This window comes from Thalassophryne amazonica, chromosome 10 (genome assembly GCF_902500255.1).
Source record: "Thalassophryne amazonica chromosome 10, fThaAma1.1, whole genome shotgun sequence".
In the NCBI taxonomy this organism is placed as follows: domain Eukaryota; kingdom Metazoa; phylum Chordata; class Actinopteri; order Batrachoidiformes; family Batrachoididae; genus Thalassophryne; species Thalassophryne amazonica.
Genome location: NC_047112.1, coordinates 58594065 through 58609771, shown reverse-complemented (window position 1 = coordinate 58609771; position 15707 = coordinate 58594065). Strand labels below are relative to the sequence as shown.

At 39.5% G+C, this 15707-nt stretch overlaps 1 protein-coding gene across 1 annotated transcript in view; it reads right to left on the bottom strand.

The window, feature by feature from the left end:
• The window catches only part of LOC117519530, a 38956-nt gene extending 23542 nt beyond the window's left edge, over window positions 1-15414 (bottom strand). The window contains exon 1 of the mRNA XM_034180835.1: window positions 15335-15414. Within this exon, the coding sequence (XP_034036726.1) occupies window positions 15335-15404 (70 nt within the window). The 5' untranslated portion in view covers window positions 15405-15414. The remainder of the gene's footprint in view (window positions 1-15334) is intronic.
• Window positions 15415-15707: the final 293 nt, after the last annotated feature.

The following is a 15707-nucleotide window of genomic DNA, read 5'->3' as shown; positions in this document are numbered from 1 at the left end:
CAATTTGTAAAAGTACAATTACATCATGTTATTTATTCTGACTAAACAAGTTTTTTAACTTTAAAAAAAAAATCACAAATCTAAGGTTAGTTATTTAATCACAAAATTTAATTTACTTTGATATTTCTGAGTAGTTGTTGTTGTCCATTCAGCTGCTCCCGTTTTGTGTTTTGGGTCGCCACAGCGGATACAACCAGAGCTGCATTGATATTTGGCACAAATTTTACACCCTTCCTGACGCAACTCCAGTGTAGAATGTAGGTAAAATAAAGAAGTTAGAATAACTTAAATAGAGTCTTACTGTCGCTTTAAGGACTTCCACGGAGTGGGACGTCGCGCAGCGCTCCGAGACGCCGTCGTCAGCCTGTTTCGAGCTGAAAACCTCCAAATTTAAGCCTCTGTTGACCCAGGACGTCGTGAGAGAACAGAGAACTTTCAAAAGAGGTCGAGATCAGCAGTTTATCCGGACATTCCACTGTTAAAGGAGATTTTGTAATGAAAGACGTGAGGACGGATTGGCGCGTCGGCAGGCGCGCCGCCACAGGAAAAACACCTCCGTTGGAAGCCTTAAGGACAAGTTGGAACATGTCCAGCTGTTAAACAATTTCTCAGATACTCACTCTACTGAAAGCCATCAAAAGCCGCCTGGTTTTTACAAATGGTTATCAACACGGAGGTGTTTTTCCTGTGGCGGCGCACCGTGCCTGGCTGAGTTGGAAAATCCATGCAAATCATTTCCTTTTTTGTTTTTAAGTTGAATGGTGAATCCTCCTTTTTTCCCCTTTCTTTTCTGATTGATACGCATAAACCAATGAGCAATGTCAATATTTGCTCTGAGAAAATAACTGTTTTTTTCCTCAGAAAAAACATGAAATTTGTCCTCCTTGCTGACTAACCTCTTGCATTTTGCAGAGCAGTGTAGGTAATTGTTCCATGTGGTTACACAGCTCCGTTGATGACCCCCCCCCCCCACACACACACACACACACACACACACATACACACCCACAACACCCCCAGTGTGGAAGTGAGCACTTAGGCTTCGAGAAATTTCTATTATAACATCACTTAAAAAAAAAATCAAAACAACAACATTAGATCCTCAAATTTTTGCTTTTTCCGAACAGAACATACAAAACCACAAACTGTGTCTCTGCACAAATTGATAAATGAATAAAAAGAAAGCAAAAAAAAAAAAGGTAGGAAATTACAAATGTAGGCCACTGAGTATAGGAATCATAAACATAGGAGTTAAAATGAAGTCAAAGTTGGTAATGACTTGAAGTATTCAATGAACGGATTCCATTAGTGAAAGAACTTGGCAGAGCAACATTTATTAATCTTTTCTAAACGAAGAAATTACATAAAATCCTTAATAGTTGTGCTGCCTTGGTGTCTGCTCTGCTCCCCTTCTCTTCTCTGTGTTTCCACGCGGCTGTGTCATGGAGCTGACTGACTCACCTGTCTGCAATCATCACACACCTATAATAAAACCCCGGTCTCTTCTTTCCACATGCACCATAAACTTGGCTCAGCTTTGTGGTACCTGGCCTCAGTTCTTCCTTCCTAGGAGATCTGTTCTGTCATGTACACTCAACAAAAATAGAAACGCAACACTTTTGTTTTTGCTCCCATTTTGTATGAGATGAACTCAAAGATCTAAAACTTTTTCCACATACACAATATCACCATTTCCCTGAAATATTGTTCACAAACCAGTCTAAATCTGTGATAGTGAGCACTTCTCCTTTGCTGAGATAATCCATCCCACCTCACAGGTGTGCCATATCAAGATGCTGATTAGACACCATGATTAGTGCACAGGTGTGCCTTAGACTGTCCACAATAAAAGGCCACTCTGAAAGGTGCAGTTTTATCACACAGCACAATGCCACAGATGTCGCAAGATTTGAGGGAGCGTGCAATTGGCATGCTGACAGCAGGAATGTCAACCAGAGCTGTTGCTCGTGTATTGAATGTTCATTTCTATACCATAAGCCGTCTCAAAAGGCGTTTCAGAGAATTTGGCAGTACATCCAACCAGCCTCACAACTGCAGACCATGTGTAACCACACCAGCCCAGGATCTCCACATCCAGCATGTTCACCTCCAAGATCGTCTGAGACCAGCCACTCGGACAGCTGCTGAAACAATCGGTGTGCATAACCAAAGAATTTCTGCACAAACTGTCAGAAACTGTCTCAGGGAAGCTCATCTGCATGCTCGTCATCCTCATCGGGGTCTCGACCTGACTCCAGTTCGTCGTCACAACTTCGCACAGCCATTGAAGAGGAGTGGACCAACATTCCACAGGCCACAATTGACAACCTGATCAACTCTATGCGAAGGAGATGTGTTGCACTGCATGAGACAAATGGTGGTCACACCAGATACTGACTGGTATCCCCCCCCCAATAAAACAAAACTGCACCTTTCAGAGTGGCCTTTATTGTGGACAGTCTAAGGCACACCTGTGCACTAATCATGGTGTCTAATCAGCAACTTGATATGGTACACCTGTGAGGTGGGATGGATTATCTCAGCAAAGGAGAAGTGCTCACTATCACAGATTTGGACTGGTTTGTGAACAGTATTTGAGGGAAATGGTGATATTGTGTATGTGGAAAAAGTTTTAGATCTTTGAGTTCATCTCATACAAAATGGGAGCAAAACCAAAAGTGTTGCGTTTATATTTTTGTTGAGTATACATTTCAGCCATGTTTTTGACCATTTCTCTTTGCTCCCTGTTTCCAGTGTCACCTGCCTCCTGTCAGCTCCATCTTGGCCGCCTGGTCCTGGTCCTTGTCCTGGTCCGGCGTCTGGTCTAGCCCAGGTCTCCCTGCTCCAGTGCCTCCCTCCACATTTAACTGCACATTTACTCATTTTTGTACTCCAAGAAATTGTGACTTTGTTTTCACCTCAGCTCCCTGCATTTTGGGTCGTATTATTCATTTGGCTAACTGTAACATCCATAAAGAAACAAGGGGAGGATTGGGTGATTTCCAGAGAGAGTAAGATATGATGTCTCACCAAAAGGGGAGTAAAAGTAAGTATTTCATATTGCCAGATACCGAGGGTATCTTGAACAGATGGAACCCCAAATACAGCAATGAGAGGGTCCAATTGTATCTGAGTACATAAAACCTTAGATAAAATAAAAAAGAAACCACTCCAAAACAGAAAAAGAACAGCATGTGGCTCAAATTGCAAGGAGAGGCATGACGCTTTGGTCCAATATGTTAGGATAAACAACACTTTGAAAAGTGGACCCTATTTAATACCTTGAACTGTATAAGTTGTGACCTGGCACAAGGCGTGCCTAAGCATATATTAAGCACAGCCTTGTCCCACCATTGATTTGTCAGCTCATATTCAAGCTCACTCTCCCAAGCTGTTTTAATTTTGGTACCGATCAGGCGTCAAGAGCCATGAGCAGGGGCGTCGGACTGGGGTGGGTAAATGGTACTATGTACCCAGGGCCCAGAGCATGGGGGGGGGGGGGGCACAAAAAACTGGCATTAAATACATTTTTGTGCTGCATGTTATTAATATCCATACAATTTATGTTGTAAAAGAATATAATTAGAATAAATGTTGCAAAACATAATTCTGCTCTAACAATAATATTGAAAGATCGCTGAGGGCCCTTCCACCCCTGCACAGTTGTACAATGGTTTAGTCCAGAAGCAGAGGCGCCCCCCCACACACACACACATCCCAAACGGGATCTGACAGAAAGAGGTGGTGTTTAGTAGTGCTGAAACAACTGTTCGATTTAATCGATTATTAAAATAGTTGTCAACTAATTTAGTCATCAATTAGTTGTTAAATAACTTTGTTTTACCGCAAATGTTTAGTTTCTTCCATATAAATCAACCGTTTCTGCAGCGCGGCTTTGCTTTGAACCTTGGACCAATCGAAGCAGTGATTCGCAGATTGAAGCAGTGCTTCGATCTGCGAATCACTGCTTCGACCTGGTGCTTTGTTGATTCAGTGCTTTATTTCGCTTAATCTTAATTTTTCCCCACTAAAACCCAGCTTCGATCTGCGAATCACTGCTTCGAACTGGTGCTTTGTTGATTCAGTGCTTTATTTCGCTTAATCTTAATTTTTCCCCACTAAAACCCAAAAGAGCATATGTCTGAGAGTAACATTTGCCTTTTTATTTTAATCTGACCTGTTATGGTCTTCTGAAACAGTTGATAGATGTATTTTATAACTTAAAAACGGGGCCGATGCTAACGCGTTAGCATGTCTATGGCGTTTTCAATATTAAGGTTAGAATTAAGCTGTTGCAGCTGTCAGCACATTTGTTTTCTGTATAATAATTCATGGCTCAGTGTTTGTTGTCGTAAAAGAGTCAAATGTATTACAAATTGTAATTTTATTCATTTATTTGTATTTATATATCAATAATAATAATAATAGAAACAACATCAATAATAGTAATAATAACTAATAATGCCACAATACAGTTTTAGAGAAACAGACAAAAAGAATCTGATAAACAAAACAGAAAATTTAAACCAACTAACAATGAACATAAATAAGTATAGAAATAACTGTTTCCTGTGAACACCTAGTGACTCTTAAACCTCCACTTCATCCCTGTTTTAAGTTTAATGACAATTTGTTTCAGTTAAACCACATCTAAGCTGTGTTTTTACACAAGAAAAAAATAAAATGCAGTAAACTGCACATTTGTGTCTTTTTTCATGAAAATATCTTATTAAATATAACATATTACACTTTAGTCAGGCCTTTAAAATACTTTCGTGGACTCTTGCTGTAATACGAGGGCTGTCAATAAAGTAACGGTCCTTTTTATTTTTTTCAAAAACTATATGGATTTCATTCATATGTTTTTACGTCAGACATGCTTGAACCCTCGTGCGCATGCGTGAGTTTTTCCACGCCTGTCGGTGACGTCATTCGCCTGTGAGCACTCCTTGTGGGAGGAGTCGTCCAGCCCCTCGTCGGAATTCCTTTGTCTGAGAAGTTGCTGAGAGACTGGCGTGTTGTTTGATCAAAATTTTTTCTAAACCTGTGAGACACATCGAAGTGGACACGGTTCGAAAAATTAAGCTGGTTTTCAGTGAAAATTTTAACGGCTGATGAGAGATTTTGAGGTGATTCTGTCGCTTTAAGGACTTCCCACAGTGCGAGACGTCGCTCAGCGCTCTCAGCCGCCGTCGTCAGCCTGTTCAAGCTGAAAACCTTCACATTTCAGGCTCTATTGATCCAGGACGTCGTGAGAGAACAGAGGAGTTTCAGAAGAAGTCGGTTTCAGCATTTTATCCAGATATTCCACTGTTAAAGGAGATTTTTTTAATGAAAGACGTGCAAACGGGTCCGCGCGTCGAGACGCAGCCGCCGCGACGCTCCGCCACAGGAAAAACACCTCTGTTGGAAGCCTTAAGGACAAGTTGGAACATGTCCAGCTGTTAAACAATTTCTCATATACTCACTCCACTGAAAGCCATCAAAAGCCGCCTGGATTTTACAAATGGTTATCAACACGGAGGTGTTTTTCCTGTGCCGCCGCACCGCGTTGGCTGCGTCCCGACGCGCGGACCCGTCCGCACGTCTTTCATTAAAAAAATCTCCTTTAACAGTGGAATATCCGGATAAAATGCTGAAACCGACTTCTTCTGAAACTTCTCTGTTCTCTCACGACGTCCTGGATCAATAGAGCCTGAAATGTGGAGGTTTTCAGCTTGAACAGGCTGACGACGGCGGCTGAGAGCGCTGAGCGACGTCTCGCACCGTGGGAAGTGCTTAAAGCGACAGAATCACCTCAAAATCTCTCATCAGCCGTTAAAATTTTCACTGAAAACCAGCTTAATTTTTCGAACCGTGTCCACTTCGATGTGTCTCACAGGTTTAGAAAAAATTTTGATCAAACAACGCGCCAGTCTCTCAGCAACTTCTCAGACAAAGGAATTCCGACGAGGGGCTGGACGACTCCTCCCACAAGGAGTGCTCACAGGCGAATGACGTCACTGACAGGCTTGGAAAAACTCACGCATGCGCACGAGGGTTCAAGCATGTCTGACGTAAAAACATATGAATGAAATCCATATAGTTTTTGAAAAAAATAAAAAGGACCATTACTTCATTGACAGCCCTCGTATGTTGTCAGTGGTTGAGATAGTTGCTGTAGGCATCTAAACCTGATGGAAATCTCTTTGTGGTGTGTCGCGATGTATGTATGAGCAAAATAAAACAAAACACTACTCCAGGTATGTTTTTGATGAGAATATAACATAACTTTGTTACAAGGTCAAACGTTGATGTTGTGTAACAAAGGCCTATTAATAATAACTCACTTAAAGAAATAATGGCAAAAGTCACATGTAAGTAAAAAAAAAGATTAATCGACAAAATAATCGACCGATGAACTGATTAGTAAAATAATCATTAGTTGCAGCCCTAATGTTTTGGCTGAAATAAAATATGTCTTTCCTAAAAAATCAAAGTCCGGATTTCAAAAAAGAAGAGAAAAAAGGACAGGGAAAGAAAACTAAATGAGGGAAAGCAGCTGCTAACGAAATTCTTTGAAAAGAGAGGTGAGCTTGAAAGCTAGCTATATTGAGTTCGGGGGTCTGGGGGACCAAATTGCATCATTTTCTAGAAAAATGGTGCAATTTGGTGCATTCCTGTGCATTTTAACAGATAGGAATGCACCAAATTGCACCATTTTTCTAGAAAATAATGCAATTTGGTCCCCCAGACCCCCCAACTCAATATTGCTCCCCCAACTTTAAAAAGGGTTCTGACTCCCAGGTGTGATCTAAGGTATACATGATTTAGACCTGGTTTGACTACGCATTAGAAATTTGGTGTTTACGTTAATAAAAAAGAACATAACAGTGGGGGGGGGGTCTTCAATATGGCTAGTACCTAGGGGCCAGAATTTGGTGCTACGCCCCTGGCCATGAGGTCACCATATATAATAGATATAAGTGATTTCTGTTTAAATCCAAGGTTGTTCAGCAGGGAGTGAAGGACAACACAGAAAAAGACAAGGCACAATGTCTAATTTGAAAATAAAGAAATAAGTGGGACGTGGGTAAATTAAAAATTGAAGACAAATCAGAAAAAACATCATTCTGATGCCTCAATTACAGTGAGGAAACTAAGTATTTGAACACCCTGTGATTTTGCAAGTTCTCCCACTTAGAAATCATGGAGGGGTCTGAAATTTTCATCTTATGTGCATGTCCACTGTGAAAGACATAATCTTAAAAAAAAAATCCGGAAATCACAATGTATGATTTTTTTAATAATTTATTTTTGTTACTGCTGCAAATAAGTATTTGAACACCTATCAACCAGCAAGAATTCTGGCTCACAGACCTGTTAATTTTTCTTTAAGAAGCCCTCTTATTCTGCACTCTTTACATGTATTAATTGCACCTGTTTGAACTTGTCACCTGTATAAAAGACACCTGTTCACACACTCAATCAATCACACTCCAACCTGTCCACCATAGCCAAGGCCAGAGAGCTGTCTAAGACACCAAGGACAAACTGTAGACCTGCACAAGGCTGGGATGGACTACAGGACAACAGGCAAGCAGCTTGATAGAAGACAACTGTTATGATTATTTATTAGAAAGTGGAAGAAACAAAAGATGACTGTCAGTCTCCCTCGGTCTGGGATTCCATGCAAGATCTCACTTTGTGGGGTAAAGATGATTCTGAGAAAGCTCAGAACTACACAGGAGGACCTGGTCAATGACCTGAAGAGAGCTGGGACCACAGTCACAAAGATTACATTAGTAACACATGATTCTGTCATGGTTTAAAATCCTGCAGGGCAGCAAGGTCCCCCTGCTCAAGCCAGCACATGTCCAGGCCCCGTTTGAAGTTCACCAGTAACCATCTGGATGATCCAAAAGAGGCATGGGAGAAGGTCATGTGGTCAGATGAGACTAAAATAGAGCTTTTTGGAATCAACTCCACTTACCATGTTTAGAGGATGAGAACAACCCCAAGAAAACCATCTCAACCGTGATGCATGGGGGTGGAACATCATACTCTGGGGTGCTCTTCTGCAAAGGGGACAGGACGACTGCACTGTATTGAAGGGAGGATGGATGGGGTCATGTATTGCGAGATTTTGGCAAACAACCTCCTTCCCTCAGTAAGAGCATTGAAGATGGGTCATGGCTGGGTCTTCCAGCATGACAATGACCCCAAACACACAGCCAGGGCAACTAAGACGGGGCTCCGTAAGAAGCATTTCAAGGTCCTGGAGTGGCCTGGCCAGTCTCCAGACCAGAACTCAATAGATAATCTTTGGAGGGAGGTGAAACTCCAAACCTGAAAGATTTGGAGAAGATGTGTTTGGAGGAGTGGACCAAAATACCCGCTGAAGTGTGTGCAAACCTGGTGAAAAATGGCAGGAAACGTTTGACCTCTGTAATTGCAAACAAAGGCTACTGTACCAAATATTAATATTGATTTTCACAGGTGTTCAATACTTATTTGGGTCATTTTTTTAATAGGGTGCCATTTGGACATGATAACTTGTGGGAAAAAATATCTGATTCACCCAGATTAAAATGTTCCCTTAAAAAAATAACATATTTAACTTACTGAAAAACGTATTGGTCGAGCTCAGGCACCTACATAATATTATATTTATATATTTTAACAGCATGTGACACATGCAATGTGTCCACTCTGTTAAGGACATAGACGTACCATGTTAAATGTGTTTTTACCTGCATGACTCCTTATGAATTATCTTTTTAAATAAACCATATATCCCTCATTTAGTCAGATAGTTTATTTAAAACCAACTATTTTAAGTAAGCTTTATTGAGAAAAACAAGGGTGCGTATTATGATCATGGAATATATTCCTCTGGTTAATTTCTAAAGAAAAGTGAATTATATGTAGATCGCTAAAAATTTCTAGCATGTACAATCAAACCCTCCATATCATTATGTCACCATACATACAGAATTAAAATATTTTTATTCATGAAACTATGATGGAAAAATATCAACATAAACAGAGTGGACAAAGGTGTAACAGAGTGGACCGTAACATAACAGAGTGGACAAAAACACAGCCCATGATGGACCTACTGTCATTAAATACTTTTGCAGGCAAATATACAATGATAAGCACAATTCAACACAAAAATGTGCAATGTATCAAATTCACTTGAAACATCAAAGGAGTGAAAATGGAGTTAACTGGCTACAGTAACGTAACCAGACTGGCCTAAAGGTGAAACCCAGGGTGAAAGAAATAAGGAAGTAGAGCTACGTTCTTGTTTTCACAAACCACCTGCAAAGAATTTCATCAATGAGATAATAAAAGATAAAAAAAGATATTAATAAATTTACAAATTGTCCTCGTTTGTTAATGTGAACATTTATGCACCAGACCTTATCTTAAATGTATTGTCATATGTGATTACCGACATTTGGAGGACAACATCGTGTGGGAGTGGAATGGCCCTTTAACCACTATAGTTTTCAATCTGCAGAACATTTCCTATTATGAGCTCTACCTTGAAGGCCCTGCACATCTCTTGCTGACCGTCTGGAGTTGCAAAAGGGGGTGTCCTAGTGTCGTCTTGCTCTGGCTCTTGCCCTGATGACTTTATTTGCTTCTCTCCATTCTTTCTCATTGCCCTTTTCTCTCTCTCAGACAATTCATTTATTCCTTTCTTTTGCCTTCCTCCCTGTCCCTCCTCCATTTTTCTCTCCCTTTCTTGAGGTAAAGCTGTCTCCTTCGCTCAGGGATCAGCATCACGGCGCTGTGTTTCAGCTGGACCTTAGTGCAGGTGACATCCTAAACAAAGGCTGCATAGTATTTAGGATATATACAGGCTATACTATTCATATTCATGTACATATACATAATCATCATCAACTTCAGTCTTTAAAGATCTTATAAGTCAACAATACATACAGTATGTGCACTCTGTTAACTTGTTGTCCACCATGTTAATTGAATAAGGCTTACAGAGTGGACCACTAACAGAGTGGACATTTTGAGCTAAAGTTAGCCCTCAGCCTGGCTTTGCTAGCATAAACAACTAAGAGGGACTTTCGATACTTGATGAGAAATCTATAATTTTACACAAAAAACTTTTGAAATTATTCAATTTGATTAATTTCTTTGATATATAGCTTTAACAGAGTGGACACGTTATGATCAACCACACTGATCCTATTTCATAAAACTGTAAAATCTGTTTTTAAAGAGAAAAAAAATGAAACAGCTTACCGCAGTTGATTTTCCCGCCACTGGTGTGACGTCGCCTCATGAGTGTGATGTCATCGATAAACAGGGGGAAATTTTTAAAGGGACGGTAACAAGACTTAACAGAGTGGACGGTGACACCGGGGACAAACATAAAATCGTATTTTTTTTAATTTAAATATATATTTTGAATAAAAATCAGCACATGATTAAAGATAGTTTATCAGGGACAATAAAATCATAACCATTTTTTGGGATTTTTTTCTACTTTTATTAGTTATTTTCTAGATTGAATTTGAATGAGCCGCCCTGGGGACATAGCAAAATTCCTTTAAACAACCTTTAAAACAAAGTCTATATAATGTAAAAAGATAGATTTTTGGAGTTTGTACCCTTGAATTTATAATAGACAACAATTGATAATACACAAAACACAAATTGAATGAGTATTAGTTGAACTTTTGTGAAAATACAGCTTAATTTATGTTGGGGACACAAATGGCACCCTATAAAAATAATGACCCATTTGCAGCAGTAACATACAAATAAATTATTTAAAAAAATCATACATTGTGATTTCCGGATTTTTTTTTTATTTTTAGATTATGTCTCTCACAGTGGAGATGCACCTAAGATGAAAATTTCAGACCCCTCCATGATTTCTAAGTGGGAGAACTTGCAAAATTGCAGGGTGTTCAAATACTTATTTTCCTCACTGTATGCCACAGACGATAAAAGGGATAAGTAAGAGATTGGGGAAATAAATGATTTTTCAATAATGGCATCCTAGTAGAAGGAGGGACAAATTTAAAATGAGACTTAAACTGAGACCAAATCCTGAGTGCTGAAGGCTTAATGGGCAACAAAGAATAAATTAAAAAGGCAGATGAAGAGAAGGAGAGAGAATGAATCTCAAGTCTACACCACAGTAACTCAGGTGAGTGAAGCCAGTAGATCCATTAGTGAATATGTGAAGATTAGTAACATAAAAGAAAGTTGAGCAGGATGAGACCACCATTAAACCATTGCAGTAAAGATGGTCCAATCTGGGGTCTTTACCACCCCACAGGAACAATAAATAATTTGGTCTAATGGTTTAAAAAAATGCTTTGGCAAGAAAAAAGGGGTGCACAGAAATTAAAAGAGGAGTCTGGGCAAGATGTTCATCTTAATTATATTAAATTAGGCCTATTGATGACAAGGGGGAGAGAGTTCCGTCCTCTGAAAATCTGCTTTGATCTGAGCAACAGGGGAACAAAATTGGCATCATAGGTAAAGTACGGGTCACACTAATCCCCAAATATTTAAACCCTGATGGGCTGAATTTGAAGGAATATCAGATTGGTTGAGTGACGGACTAAAGAATTTACAGGGTAACGTTCACACTTTATTTTAATAACTTGAAAAATGAATCAACACCTCTGCAACAAAGACAAAACTAGAGAATACTAATTAGTGGATCAGATAATATAAAAGAAGAGCCATCTGCATACAAGGAGAATTTAAGTTCAATACCAGAACGAAGGATGCTGTGAAATGAAGGAGGGAAGTTAATGCAATGAAAGAGATTCTATGAAAAGGAGAGGGGAAAGAGGACAGCTCTGTCTAGTACCTTGGATAATATAAAATAACCTGGACTGGTATTATTCGAGAGGACACTGGCCTGGGGGGAGGTATAAAGAAGCCTAATCTAAGACACAAACTTCTCCCCAAACTGAATGTGTTTAAGTACAGCAGAGAGGTAATTCCACTCGACCCCAGTCAAACGCTTTCACCACGTCGAGTGAAATAACCACCTCAGGAACAGAAGACGAGTGTGTAGAATACATTGCATTATTTATTCTAAATAAACAGTGTATGGACATTAATCAGGTGCCACCCCTTAGTGAAGCCATTTTATTCATGTGATATAATTTCCAGGAATAACTGCGTCAAGATGAGTTGCTAACACTTTAGCCAAAATCTTAAGATCCACGCGACAGAGGTCTATAGGGCTCTCATGATGTGGATCCTTACCCTCTTCAGTAGAAGTGATATAGATGCTTGTGTTAGAGTGTGTGTGTGGGGGGGGGGGGAATGACACACTTTCTAAAGTTTCATATACTCAGCCAGAAGCAGAGGCAGTGACTTATTCATGAACTTTTAAAAAACTCAGTAGAAAGCCCATCAGGGCCTGCTGCCTTATTCAGGGCCATATATAGGAATGTGAAAGGGGGGGTTTCAAATCCTTGAGTTGGGGGTCCAGTGGGCTGCAGAGCCCCCGGTGGGGTCGAAGGGCAATGTCCTCGTGGGGGCTCAGGGGGCAAAGCTCCCGAAGCAGAAGCTTTTTGAGGATTTAGAGGGGTAAAAAGCTACATAAATTTAATTTGAAACCCCCAATGTAACCGACAGGCGGTGGAAAAAACTCATGCATGAGCACGAAGGTTCAAGCTTGGCTGGATGCAAGTGCACATGATTCAAATCCATATAGTTTTTGCAAAAAATAAAAAGGTTGGATATTTTCTGACAGACCTCGTATTTAGCGGTATTAATAATTCGCGTTACATTATGCACTATGTACGTATATGTACGTTATGTATTAAAATAGCGGTATTAATTTGGCGACCTTGTTTAAACTCGTGAAATTCGCATAATAAATCCCACGCGAATATTTGCACCTTTACAGTATTTGCAACAGGAAGGAGAAGCTCCCTTTATTTCTCAGCTTATACATACAAACATGTTTTTTACAAACCAGACAAGTGTACGAGGGTAGGCTGAAAAGTTCTAAGGCTCAACTATAATGCAGTTAATGCATTACTCCTTCATGGGGAGCCTTAGAACTTTTCAGCCTACCCTCGTAATTGTGTGTCTACATGGGTATTTACAAGCCTACTAATCTGTTTGATATCAGAGGAGGATAGGGACCAGGGAGCAAAATTCTCAACCCCCATGGGAAAGTTTATCTAGCAGTTTCCCCTTTCATCACTTAAGGGATTACTCTGGCAGAGGAAATGAAACTTGAGGGTGTCTGATAATAGCTGTGTAACAGTTAGTGCTTGTTGCTTATTATCAATGAAAGAAAATCCATAACGTTGATATCCAGATCAGAAAAAAAATCAGCAGAATTCTCGGGGGGGGGGGGGGTGGGGTTCGCTTGAACCCCCTGAACCCCCTCTATATACAGGCATTTATTAGTCTGCATATTTTAATTGACAGCATAATTTCATCTAAGTATAGACACTCATTGGTCAACAGTGGAAATGTCAAGATCTGAGGAAGGAATACATATCATCTGCAACTGGCAATGATTCAGATTCAAAAAGAGGAAAAAGTAAAAAACATTTTTGAAATGTCATGAACAGATGCAGGGTCTGAAATGAGACTGTCAGCTGAATCCATAATTTGACAAATTAGTCGAGGGTTGACGTTTCAATTGATGTGCCAGAAGTCGACTTGGCTTTTCATCATGTTCCCAATAAACTGAGAAAGAATTAAAAGACGTTCTGCATCAGATGGTGTGAGGAGGTCCAATTCAGTCTGTTAAACCTGCTGCTGTTTCTATCAATTCTGTGATGGATTAATGGCATTTTGTCTGTCAGTATTCTGAATTTAGTAGAGAGTTCAGTTAATTTGATCCTTCGGCTTCTGTAATGGTATGCTGAATAAGAAATTATTTGGCCACGGAGATAAGCTTTAAGAGAAGAGGAGATCAAGTCATTTTTATTAAGGATCAAAAAAATCATCAACTGCAGATGCAGTGAAAGTATTAAACTTGTTGTCAGATAGTAATAAAGGATAAACCCACCATGGAGAGAAAAAAAAACAAGGTTGATCTTTAAATTTTATATGGAGGTAAAGAGGGACATGAGCTGAGATGATACTCTGAGGAAGTCACCCTGAACATTAAAGAATGACCAATGAAAAAGTCATCTATACGGGAATAGGATTGGTGTACATGAGAAGAGAAGCAACAAGCCCTTGTTTGTGGGTTAAGTACTCTCCAAGGATCCACAACCCATTTTGAAGGATAAAATCAGATAACTGATTTAGACATAGAGAACTGAGTGAGGACACAAGGAGAGGAAGGTCTAAAGATGTTTAAATCACTTGCAAGAATTGAGAGATGGGTATCAAGAAAAGGGGAAGTGCCAAATATTTATTTATGAAATCTGGGCAATCAAAATTTGGGGCGTAATTGTTTATGAATAAAACTGGATTGTGAATAAAATACCTGCGATTATCAAGTATCTGCCGCTCTCATCACCTCTCATTTTGGAAGCTTTGAAGTGACCTCTTAGTAATTGAGATCACTACTCCTCTGGCTTTAGATCTAAAAGATGAATGAAAAACATCACCTACTCATGGATAATTAAGTCTAAAGTGATCAGTATTGCAGAGCTGAACATGTCACGTTTCAGTTTGATCGTATCTGCTGTGGAACGATCATTTGACTACATAACAGCTAAATATGTGCCGTGATGAGGGATGGAATCAGAACTGAGCAAGAAACAAGTCGGCGCACTTGCATTTTTGAATAAAACAAAGTTAGTAAGTAGTTAGATGAACTTAATATATCTTTATTTTAAGCAGTCCCGATATTGTGGAACCTGTGGCAAAATAAGTGTAATTAAAGTGTGTTTCAACTGTTTGAGTGGCAGTTTGAAGTGACAATTTTAAAGATGTGTGACAGTTATTCAAGTTTGACTTTTCTCCTGACAATAAGGGATCAGTAAGTAAAAGTAAAGAAAGTCATCATGAGATTACAAAGATTTATTACATATATACAATATACGTGTAACAAAGTTTATGATCGTGTATTTTTACAGTCTTACTACTGCAACAAAAACCACAGTCACTTAGATTGTTAATTTAGAATTTCAAATATGAACCTTGCCTGAGAAAAAAAAGCCATTCGTTAACACAATTTTGGGGAAAACTATGAGAATTTTTCCACAAGACGATGCTTCAATGAACAGTTGAAAAGTAATTACCAGCATGACACTCCAGGTTGTAAATCATGCATACTGTGTATTCTTTACTGCTTAAAAATATGTAAAATTTAAAAAGCTCAGACCCAACCAGAACAATATGTAACATAATTCATCAAAATAAAAGAACTTACCATTGTGAAGCATGTGAGCTGTGACAATTAAACAAAACCCAAGAGGCTTTGTCATGGCGCCGTCCCCCATTCTTGATACTACAGATGAAGTATTGATGCTTGAGAGGAGGGATGGCCTTTTCTTTTGTTACACTGTTTCTTCTGTGCTATTTGGTTTGCTGACTCCTTTTGGTTTTATTTTTTCAAAGTAAAGAAACTATTCGCCAGACTGAGAGGAACAAAGTGCAAACAGGAACTCAGGGGAGGAGAGTTATCTACCTGCAGCATCTCAAACGCCTCCCGTGACGGCAGACTTCAAAAGGGCTTCATGGACATGTGGTGCAGACTGTGAGGATCTCAGCCCAAGACGCTGGCGCTCACATGATGTATTTAA